Source organism: Candoia aspera, chromosome 1 (genome assembly GCF_035149785.1).
Source record: "Candoia aspera isolate rCanAsp1 chromosome 1, rCanAsp1.hap2, whole genome shotgun sequence".
In the NCBI taxonomy this organism is placed as follows: domain Eukaryota; kingdom Metazoa; phylum Chordata; class Lepidosauria; order Squamata; family Boidae; genus Candoia; species Candoia aspera.
The window spans coordinates 245,301,465-245,313,522 of record NC_086153.1 but is presented as its reverse complement, the minus strand read 5'-3'; the positions used below and the strand labels follow the sequence as shown (position 1 = coordinate 245,313,522).

Here is a 12,058-nt window from a genome sequence, read left to right as displayed (position 1 = left end):
GAACAGAGAACAAGCTATCTCACAAAATACAAGAAGCACTGTAAAGATAACAGCTCTCATACAGATGGCCTAGATATGATGTGCAGTAAAGGATTTTATTTTTGTAATATTAAAACTGTTCAGATTATAATGGCATTTGACCAGTTGCACTATGAACAAAATGTCTAAACATGATTAGAATCTAATATAATTAATACTAAAAAAACAAAAACAAAAACCACCGAAGGCCAAAAATGAGAAAGAGAATTATGAATTGGAAGATAAAAATTTCCAGCAAGCCTTTTAATTCAGTCACTTCTTAATAAGCAAGTTGTTGTGGACAACCTCTGCTTTTCCTGGTAACACCTGTAGTTTCAATAGAGTTCTAAAAAAAACAAGTATAATATAGAAGGATAAATATAAAGGTGACCTCAATGGACTGCAGGTTCATAGTAGAGGCTGATAGTTTTTGTTTTTGCTGTTCAACAAGCTTATCATGCTCCTTAAAAAAAGGTTGGAAGCCAGGAATTTTAAATATTTTTCTAAATCCAGGTTTATAATTCCTGAGCAGCATGCACACTTATCAATCCATTTCTTTTCTATTTAGCAAATAAAGTAACATCTAGGAAACACAACAGTGAAATATCCTCTTAAAATAGTTTGTTATTCAGTGATAAAACATGTTCCTGCATTTCTACTGATGCCAAAATCTCTTTAAATCTATCTGCCAAGACAAACGTACTGAAATTTTAAAGAAAACACCATCCTAACTACATTAAAGATTTGTAAAAATGGGAAACAATATGGAAAAACGAGATGGTACTTATAAATGGCATGTGCATGCAAAAACCATGAAATTCGCCAATATTATGGTAATTCAGGTAATATTATGGTAACTCAGTAATATATAGCTAAATCTCTGTATCAGATTCAAAATATGTGAGCAATAAAGAATAATTTCCTCATAAATTGAAACTGAATATATTTTCAATTTTCATTATATCAATTTTTATCTATCCCAAACCTTTATAATGTAATTATCAGTCAATGAATTGATATGCAACAAATCATTCTAATCTTTTGTTGTTGTTGTTGATTAACCATATCCAGTAGGAAATTATATTGCCAAATTAATACTTGTATCAAAAATGCTTTTCAACAATTTTACAGTCTAATCAACTACAGTAAGCTACCATTTGGTTCTATGGGGTATTACCAATTCTGATACGCTTACAGTAATTAAATTACAATTTATAGTACAATATTTTCAATAGCTTTAGTATCTAAAATTCACTGAAGGGAAAAAAGACAAAATTTCTGCACACTTCAAGATATAAACAATAAGCACTCATAATTAACAAAAACTCGAATCTAAATTTATTATAACATTTATATAAATGAGCAAATATATGTAAAAGCAAAGTTTCAAATATGTAAAACATAAAGGAATGAAATGAACAAAAATAAGAATGGCTCATTGTATAAAATTAAACTAGGTTTTTTTTGCCTTATCCTAATCTACAAATCCAACTGAAAGGGGAAATACCCTTTCTTAAATAAAGAAAGCAGTATGGAACGAATCAATAGGTATTTGACCAATGAGAAATACAGTACTTCCCATTTTAAAATGATTAATATTTATTTACTTCTTGTTGAACCAATTAAACACTGCATGGCCAGATTGAATTCTGCACTGGCAACATTATGTAGTTGTTGGTACCCACTGATCATTATTGTGCTGGGGGGGGGGTGGATTGCAAACCATGATCTACATGAGTGTATAGAAAGAAGAATAGCTTATGCAGAGTCTGGCTATATAAGCAGAGCAGCATTACAGAATGTGGTAGACCTTGTCAACTATAACAAGTCAAAACACTATGTTGGGCAAAGGCAGTTTCACATTTCAGAGTACATATGATGGAAAAGAAGGTAGAGTAATGGGGACCATTTAGTGCTATCTCCTCCCTCAATTTTGAAGTCATTCATAAAGGTTGTGAACTCAAGTGATACACATTTTGTTGTCCAAACAAACAAACAAATACATTCCAACAAATTCCTGTATGAATGTAGGATTTATGTCATTGTGCCATCTTTTACTGATGGCTACCTTTTGTTTGTGCAGCCTGAGGACATAAACAGAATCATTGGAGAAGAAAGGTCCAATGTATCTTGTTCATTCTAACTGGTGAAAGCAACCTAAAGAGATTTGGAGATACTCATTAACCAAGAGTATTAATGACTCAGCATACAAAATTGCACCAAAGTAATATAGTTTTGTTTTCTGTTGAAAAACCTCTACTGTACTACACAGATTTGACTGGCTCTCCTTCGATCACTAACATGTTGATTCCTAGGAAGTGTTTGATGGCCTTGAAGTTCCACTGACTCTTGGATTAAAGCATTTATCTAGATCTTTTTCAAGGTGTTTTTCAAGCCTGGTTTTGATCATCCTGGAAGATTATCTATGCTGTGAACTAAGTACGGAAAGCCCATTTGCCTTCGAGGCCTTTCTTAACATGAGGAGAATCAGGTCCAACTGTTTGGTTTCCTGGCTTTCACTGCCATTGACCACAGTATCCTTTCTTGTCCTTGAATAGAAGCAGTTTCAATATATAGTAATTCTTTTTTTAAAAAAAAGTCTGATGAGAGATTGGTCACAATGCCTTCAGCCAGAAATCACAGAATCTCAGATCATAAGATCTATTTACTTTTACCAAGTAGAAAAAACTGAATTTTTGTTTGCTTATTTCTTGTTATGGCAACACATACTCAAGCCTTTATATCCTCAATATTTGGAGAGTTTAATTAATTTGAAGCTGCAAGTTCCCAAAATATTTAGAAAGCTATAAATAGGTGGTAAGCAACCAAAACATGTTTTATCAATGTTTACTGTGCATGAAAAGATGCAGAAAGCTGTTAAAGCATTATGTTTTGTCCTAAGAAGCCCCAAAGAGTCCCTCCTCCTTACTATGACTTTTTGGATTGGCCATAATGTAAATCTCTCACAGTTAGAAGACTTCGTCTGGGGGGAGGGAGAGGCTTTTGATAGAGTAAGAGAATCCCGCAGGCACTCCTTCCTGCACTCTCCCACTTTCCACTGTGAAGGACTGAATGTTCGAATGAATGAATGAATAAATAAATAAATATTATTTAAAGCTATGTATGATGCAATAGCCAAGAATAACTCTAAACATTTCCATCACTGAGATAAAAAAAAATTCTCAGCATATACAGTAATGTTCTTAATTGGGATATACATGCAAAGAGAAGTGGTAGCAAGCAACTTAAGTCTAGATACACAAATACAGTATTTAGGAGGCACTGGCCTTGGGGAGAGTGTGCATGATTTTTAATTTACAGTTACAGAGAAGCAGGTGAATGTACTCCTGCAGGCAAAATATGAATGAAGTACCTGTACAGTATCATAACCTGCCCTAGCCTTACAGAACAGTTTGCTGTCAACGTAAGGATGACTTCTTCCCTGTTAACTTTCAGGATGGAAGTGAAAGCAATCCCCTTGGATCATAATTTTGGAGGTGGAGGGTGGGAGGGGAATGCTGCTGCTATGTTTAGTCAGTTCTGTTCACTTTTCTGCAACAGACCCACCAATAATGGGCATCCTCATGATGCTTAGGTAATGCCTCTGCTTCAAGAGCTGCACTGGATACCAGATGGCTTCCTGGTACAGATCAAGGTGTTGTTTTCACCTTTAAAGCCTGTCATGGTTCAGGGTCTGGATATCCATGGGACAGCCATCTCCCAATCCCTTCTCTCTGTCCAGTAAGATAGAGTAGAGTGGGCACACTCACTTCCCCTCTTTCAGGGACTGCCATCTGCAGGGATTGTGAACGAAGAGCTTTTAACTCACAGTGACCCTCCTGTGGAACAGCCAAGACATCTGAATGGCCTCTTTCCTCCTGATTTTTAGAAAGTCTGTAAAACTTGGCTGTTTCATCAGGAGTTGGGGGCAGAATGTGATAACTGCTCCCTCTGGTGTTTTTAGCATTGGGCTCTTGATTGTTGTATATTCCTAGTTTTTACATCTTATTTGTTCTATGGATTTGTTGGATTGTTATTTCATTTATATTTATTTATTTAGGTGCCTTCAGGTCAGTGTTGACTCTTGGTGAGTGCCTGGACAAGTCCCTAAGTTTTCTTGGCAAGATTTCAGAAGTGGTTTGCCATTGCCTTCTTTCTAGGGCTGAGAGTGAGTGACTGGCCCAAGGTCACCCAGCTGGCTTTGTGCCTAAGGTGGGACTAGAACTCAGAGTCTCCCAGTTTCTAGCCTTGTACCCTAACCACTACACCAAACTGGCTCTCTGGATTGTTATTATCTAATAATAATCTGAATTATGAAGATGGGAATTAAATACCATTTAGCATCATTTTGATTGGAATCACTTATAAGCCTTCTAAAATAAATAAATAAATAAAGTTTAGTGTTATTCTTTTATTAATTGTCTGTTCTTTATCATTGGTTTTATTATGTAAGCTTCCCAAAGTCATACGTATGTCAAGCCTAGCAAAGCAATCTTGTAAAAAAAACAAAAAAAACCAGCCATACATCACTGACAGTATTGACAATTCCTGGTTCCTTCAACAGCCAAGTGATTACTTTAATAAAGTATAGAAATAAAGTACTCCCAATTTCCAGAATTTCAGTCTTCATGTCTAAATATTTAATTGTTATTTTTGCTATTACTGTTAGTTTATAGTGTAACTGCATGATTGTAAATTACTATAAGCTACTGTGAATGTTTTTGGAAATGTAAAAGATACTTTAGCTATAGGCTGAGTTCCAACATTATGTTAAATCATTGTTAATAAATATGATTTGACAGGTGACTAACTTGACAACCCACTGTTTCCAATAAATCATAAACTAGAATCAAAATTTATGGTGTAAAATAAGTGTATACTAACTATGACTCAGTATGACATTACAGTGACTGAAAATGATTTCTTGGTATGCTTCACAATTTTTTATAACTCCAAGCAAACAACTCTGGGTGTTGTATAGCAAAATGACAAAAGACAACTAATATAAAGAATCCAATGAGAAACATAGCAAATAATTAAGTGACTAATAATTAATAAATGATAAGCTTCATTGTGGGCCAAAGGTCAGCTGAAATTAAACAGCCTTCAGGGCATTTCTAAACGTTGAGAAGAATCAGGGCCAAATTTACTGTACTTCCAGGAGCGGTATGTTTCAAAGTGTGTGGACTATTACTGAGAAGGCCAAACTTCTTGTCCAAGGCCATTGCACCTCCTGTGGAGGAAGGATTCTCAACAGGCCTCCTCTCAATTACTGTATGGGTTAGTTGGGGCAGAACTGTGTTTAGAAAGATGTTCCCTGATACATCCTAGTCATATAGCATACAGGGCTTTATAATAAGCAACACTTTCCTTTGAGCCTTGAAACTTACTGGCAGCTAGTGCAGTGGCTTTAAAATGCATACACTTCTGCTGCCATGGGTTTTCCCAGCAAAGACCCTCACCACTTCATTTTGTACCAGCTGCAGCCCCTAAGATGTTTTCAAAGGCAGCCCCATGCAGAATGCATTGCAATAGCCCAGTCACATGGTGATCTCTGCAAGAGTCATTCTTTTGAAGAGCTTCCTAGTCCAGGTAGGGCTATAACTGGTGTATTAGATGCAGCTAGGCAAAAGCCTGTCTGGCCATGACTCTTATAGCCTCCAGACACCAATTAAAGTTTTCCACAGCATCTCCAGCTCAGGCCAGGGTAGTGATTTATAACTGAGTGTCATCGGCATATTGATGGCACATCACTCCAAACAAATAGATGACATTTCACAGCAGTTTCATATAGATGCCGAATACTATGGGAGGGGAGACCAAGCTCTGCCACAACCCACTTTAGAGCAGCCAAGGGCTTGAGTACTCCTCCCCCATAACCACAGGTATGCTTCCTCTCCTATCTGAAACTACCCGCTCAGGCAGGAGAGGAACCACCATAAAACTGTCCCCCATCCTTCCTGTAGGCAGTCAATAGTATCAATGCCACTGAGAGGCCTAAGAGGACCAGGCACATTCCTCCAATCCAGGTCCCAATGACAGTCATCCAGTAGGGAGATCAGTGGCCATGCCTGAACCCTGACTGAAAGAATCAAGATAATCTATTCATTCTGGGATTCTCTGTAGCTGATTTCCCATCACCTTCCCAACAACCTTCCCCAAAACAAAAGGTTGGGCAAAGGTTGTAAAATACAGCTGGATTGAGAGATGGCTTCTTCAAGAGAGGGCAAAGCTACCACCTCTTGCAGAGGCACACCAGCCTCCCTCAGAGAAGCATTAACCAGTTCCCAAATCGAGCCACCCATGACCCACTCTACAGCTAGAAGGTACCAGGAGGAACACCTCAGGTTGCACAGGTCAGGCTACAGAAAACCCTTTCTATTTCTACATGTTCCAGAAACTCAAGAGAATTCCAGATTATCACACAAGATGTTTTCTTTACATTACTTGGCTCTGCCCAAATAGTGTACATTTTTTTATTATGTGCCATCAAGTCGTTTTCTATGACTTCTTCTAGAGACTAGATAGACAGATAAATCACATGAATAGAAAACATAAAATGGTGTACAACCAGAGTAAATATGTATTTATTCAGAAGAAAACTACCAAAATCATATGGATGACATGCAGGCAGCTTGTCATTTCCCCTTTCTTATAAGAGTCCAGGTTATGTGGCCTTTGCAGAGGATCAGGGTGCTCACAATCCACAATTTGATCAGAAAATGATGTGACTATGGCAAAGGACAGATGACAAAGCCCTTCATATCCAGATCATATCTCATCTGCTCTCAAGTAAAGACCAGATCATATGCATGTGCCTAATTTTGTTGGAGCTGCAATTACTTGTGAAAAAGATATGGTCACCATGGCGGCTATGCACTCACAAGCCACTCCGAAATCCCTCCTAGGGCAAGGAGATTGACAACAAATCATATCTGAGGATTTCAAAACCAGCCCATGAAGCACCACTGCCAGGCAGCTAGGGAGTCAGTACATCACTAGTAGCTCAAGTTTGTCTCTGCAGCCCAGTTTAACACACAGCAAAGTGCAATTAGACACTTCAGAGGCAATGCTATTGGTCATTACAATAATTTCATAAATTATCACAACCAGCCCTCCTCTCTGATTCTGACATTGTGGCTGCTGCAAGACCGGAAACCCAGGTGGACAGATTTCCAACAGAGCTATGTCCCCACTGCTGCCTGGCTTAGTCTCAGTAATACACACCAGGTCTCCACACTTCCAACAGCAGCCAGAGACCAAGGTGCCTGGCAATTCAGCCATCCAGGCTCAGGATAGGGGCAACTGGCTTAGAGCAAGAAATCCCATTCTCCTGTAACAGCCTATTTAATAACTCTCACTATATTTTTCTCTCCCATCACAGTCCCAATATGAGATCCCACTGCAACAACTTCAGCATCCTACACTGACTTGTCATCCCCCATCCCTTTATGGCCCTGACACATCACATGGCTGCTATGTGTTGGGCACCTCTGCAGGCCAAGCCTGGTTCTCATACACCCTAGTTCACTCCAACCCAAGAAAAGTCACTGATATAATCTTCCAATCCAATAAATCTTTCTATTTTACATATCTCTCCCTTGAAGTTTACAAATACCTCATTAACCTTCCAGCCCCATCCCTGCTAATCATGTACCAGCCTAAGGTGCAGTAAGCAGGACACATGACAGATGCTAATTCTACCACCCCATTCGCTCATTACAGAGAAGAACTTCCTAACCTGAGGGGTTTGATCTAAAAAACCTTAGGAAATCCAAGTTTGTTTTCTATGGGCTTTTTCAGCTGTCTGCTCCATCTACTCGCCCACTGCTGAATCGTTCCTGACCAGGCATTAAAAGCTGTTATGCTGCCAGCAGCCATTCCAATTCCCTGTTTTCTACCATACTTCACATCCAGTCCTTTGTTCAAGTGTTTCTCTTGCTGACTTTTTCTAAGGCACCTAGATTCAAAGCAGGGGTCAGGTTCTCCAGGCAACTCAATGTCTTCTTTATCATCTCTGACTTACTAATGGTGGCTGGCACATTCCTCTGCCATCCTCTTGCAGCAAAGTGCGTTGACAGTGCCATAATACAGCTCACTGATTCTCACCAACACCACTGCAGTCTTAGGACTCTGAGAGTATTGTTACTTCCCAGTCAGGTCTGGGTGTGAGTCTCACTGCCACCTCTCTTCTCTAGTTTGTAATTCTTTTGACATATTTTGTCTATCCTAAAGATCCCTTTGCCTTCTCCAACCCCTCCACATCCAATACTTACATCTTCAACAATTTACCTAACACTCTCTCCACTTCCCTTCTTTTACATCCCTGTACCTTCTCACTATTCTGTCAGGCAAATCTTGGCTAAACATCCATAAAGAAACAAATTATACTGGCTAAAAACTCTAACTGGGGGCTATCTAAAAAAAAGAAAGAAAGAAAAACTATTGGAATTGTTGTTCAGACTCTACACACAATCACACCATGACAGAAAAGTAAACATGAAAAAGGATGAAATTTCTAAACAGTCAGCTTTGAATTATCATTGTATAGTGGATGTTTATATCAAGTTTGACAAATTTATGTATATACTCTTATATATATTTAGCTACAAAGATGTACAGTTCAGATTGGTCTTCCCCAATTAATAAAAGTTTGCAACTCTAATAAGCAGATAATTATTAGATTAATGTCTAAACAGATTCTTCAACTGATAACACTTTCTAAACCAGTTGAAATATACTGTATATCTTCTTAGGTATGAAGTACAGCATTCTAGTTTGAGACAAAGGAACAATGAAGGGGCCAAAATCAATGCTCAAAATGTACTATACATTTAACCTTAAGATAAAAATAGCTACAGTAGGTAAACATATAATACTTGCTAAATGGAAAGGTCCTGCTAATTTATGAATAGCAGCAAGACACAGTGACAAAAACAGCTTCTGAAGTCAAGTATGCCAATCATTTTCAACCCCCAAGTTTCCATTTACGCTGTATTCTGAACCAGCAAGCTAATTTATGAATAGCAGCAAGACATCATGACAAATACATCTCAAACCCGTTTTTAAAACCCACATAATACAATTTCTAAAATCAAGTATGCCAATCACCTCCAACCCCTATTGTTTTTCAATTGAAACAGCCTTCATAGGCATCAGTTTATTCATAAGGTAGCCCTAGAACAGCTCATGGGAATTCAATAATTTTAACGTGTTATGTATTGAACAGGTACAAAAAAATATTCCTGCACATATATCTGTCAAGACGAATGCAAGCTTTTACAAAATGATCTATCAAAAAAAATCATGGGAAGAATACTTTTATGTAATAACACGATAGAGACAATGTGCTACTCTCTCAACTTTTTTAGACTATTATACATGTAGAAACCAAGCCTTGTCTCCATCACAGCAAAAACAAAAACCGTTTTAGTTTCAGTGCCACAAGGAAGCTGGCTGCAGTGACACAAGAAAGTCACAAAGCAAAGTAATTCCAGAGATTCAGCTCTATATGGCAGCAGAATAAGTAGAGTAAGCAGCAATATCTCTGCTTTATTCAAAACAGTGAGATCACTGAACAGATATAAATATGAAGACATTATGCCTTGCAAAATGTTACTCTCCAAGAAAACAACTGCTTCTCTTTCTGCAATACAGAAGCTACAAAATTGTTAAGTCTCTTTGGTTTTGTTTCTAAATAGGCTACTGTTAGAATTTCATTACATTATTTCCCCCAGTGTTTTGTTCTGCTATTACTGAGTGTTATATTCCTATCTTGCATCTTCAGTATGCATTTTGTAATATATCAGAATGGCCTTTTATTATGCTTTTAATAGCTTCTACCTTTAATTGCTCTAAACCCCTTATTGGCATAAAAATGGACAATCCTTCACATATTGTAAGACCCTGCCTTCTTCCAATGTCCCTGCAACACTTCATTCAACTCAACAGTAGCAACAGGTTCTAGCCAGTGTGTTAGTAAGTCACTCGACCAAGTATGGCTGACATTTAGTCCACAAGTCACCGCAGCCCGTAGTAATCTCGAAGCAATATAAACAACGACAAAGGTGAAACCTGGTGCGTGTGTCAGAGAACACAAAAGAAGTTTCAAAGGAACAAATATGCACACCTGAGGTGCTAACATAAAAAAAAAGTATCCCTCGACAGAAGTGCCAGAATCCACAATCTCTTACACATTAACAAAAACAATTATTTATTTCACTTGGGTAACACAGCACCCACCCCCCACCCTTGATGTCGAGACAACTGAACGAAAGTCAGATGCCTGGAATCCGAACAAAATCTGGCACAATTGTTCTTTTTTCCTACTACTGTACGGTTTACTCCCTGAGGAAAACGAATGCCTCGAAAGTGAGAAATACTCACTCAATGAAATAGCTGGCTCCCTCTTCCGAGAATCCCTCCTCCCAGCCACGGGGCAGATCTAAAAGAAAAAGAAAAGAAGAAAGACGGGGTGGGGGTGGGTGGGGAGGGAGCAGGGAAAGAAAGTGGCCAAGAGGAGAGAAGTGAGATGTTTGTGCCCTGGAGACAGACGAGCGTAATTCCCAGTCACACAAAGGTCGTTATCCTCCCCCGCACTCCTTCCCCAGAGAGAGAAAGGCAAACACAAACACCCAGCGTGGGGCGCGCCAGGGGGAGCAACGCGCGGGGGGCGAAGAGTCCCCCGCCGGCTCTTTCTCCGCGAGGACGGGGTAGGGCACCCACCTGAGCGGATCATGTGGCCCGAGTTGACGGGCTCCCCGGTGCGAGGATGCAGCCAAGTAGTTGCGCGGGTCAGGTCGCTAAGAGGGAGAAGCGGCAAACATGCACCTGTTAGTCCAGCCCGTGGAAGGAGAAGTCGGCAAGGAGGGAAAGGGGAGCGGAGGGAAAGGGACGAGCTGAGCGGCAACCCCGCCCCCCGCTGCCTGCCTGGTTCTCCCGCCCGGTGTCTTACTCGATGAAGAAGACCCGGCCGTCCCTGCAGACGCCATAAGACCAGTGCTCAGGTAGAGTGTCCCGCCCCACCGCCTTGGCCGCCGCCATGTTCGCCGCGCGCCCTTCCTACCCGCCGGAGGGGGGCTGCGGGGGAACGGGAGGGCAGGCCAGGCCAGGCGGGTGCCCGATGCCCCGGTGCCGCTCAGCAGCGCCACCGGGCAGCGGTTAGCAGGAGACGCAGGCACACGCCCCGAAACCCGCGCAACGTGCCTCGCCTCCCGCTCCCCTTGGGCGTGTGGGGAGGAGGGGAGCACACGCAGATTTCCCCGGACGCGGGCAGCCCGGACGGACGTCCATTGCCCGCCTTGCAAAGCCACGAAGCCGCCTGCAGGCGCAGAGCGTTCGGTCGCCCGTAGCGATCCGGGCAACAGGTTCTGCCGCCCCTCCCCCCTTTGTTGTGCCCTTTCATCTTCAAAGTTTGATACTCCCAAGTGAAGTCAGGGCTTGATGTAAGTGAGCGGAGGCAGACGTTTCTCTCTGAGCACAGAGCTTTTCGAAGAAAACAACTCTTAAGGTCCGAGGCTTCATTGTTGGTGCCTCCTTCGACTTGGCGTCTACCCGGCTGTCTTTAACTTCTACTACCAGATAACACTACCTTGGGTGCAAAAGTATGCCGGGCTGAAATTCCACACAGGTCGCATAATTTAAAGAAAGGGAGAATTCATATTGGCGGTGCTTAGAATGACAAAGCTGAGCAAAGCTATTCCTTTCCTTCCAGCAACGCTCTGTCAGTTTGCAGAACCCCAAACTACCATGAGTACAGTGTGTTGCGTTTAGACTTTGTGTCATGCAAACCCAGAAAATCGGTTGAATTGAATAATCATGGTTTAACAGATAGGTTTTGTGAGAAGATAGCCTATATTCCTTTTCTTGAGTCGCTTCTTCCTCTATAGCACTAAACATAAACCTCTGCCTATTTAAACAAAACATATCCTGCAGAAAGATTGGTCTTTCCAAGAGGGCATTATTATGGCCCTGATTTTTATACCATAATCTGATGAGAGGACAAAATTTAAGAACTTGAAGTTCATATGCTTCTCTGCCT

General features: G+C 40.6%; 1 protein-coding gene across 1 annotated transcript in view; it reads right to left on the bottom strand.

Annotated features, from left to right (window-relative positions):
- Window positions 1-11,169, bottom strand: part of PLEKHA7 (pleckstrin homology domain containing A7) — a 143,355-nt gene extending 132,186 nt beyond the window's left edge. Inside the window, exons 1-3 of the mRNA XM_063289405.1 lie at window positions 10,973-11,169; window positions 10,744-10,820; window positions 10,405-10,462 (exon numbers count right to left, since the gene is read on the bottom strand). Coding sequence (XP_063145475.1) covers window positions 10,405-10,462; window positions 10,744-10,820; window positions 10,973-11,061 — 224 coding nt within the window. The 5' untranslated portion in view covers window positions 11,062-11,169. The remainder of the gene's footprint in view (window positions 1-10,404; window positions 10,463-10,743; window positions 10,821-10,972) is intronic.
- Between the last annotated feature and the right edge of the window lie 889 nt (window positions 11,170-12,058).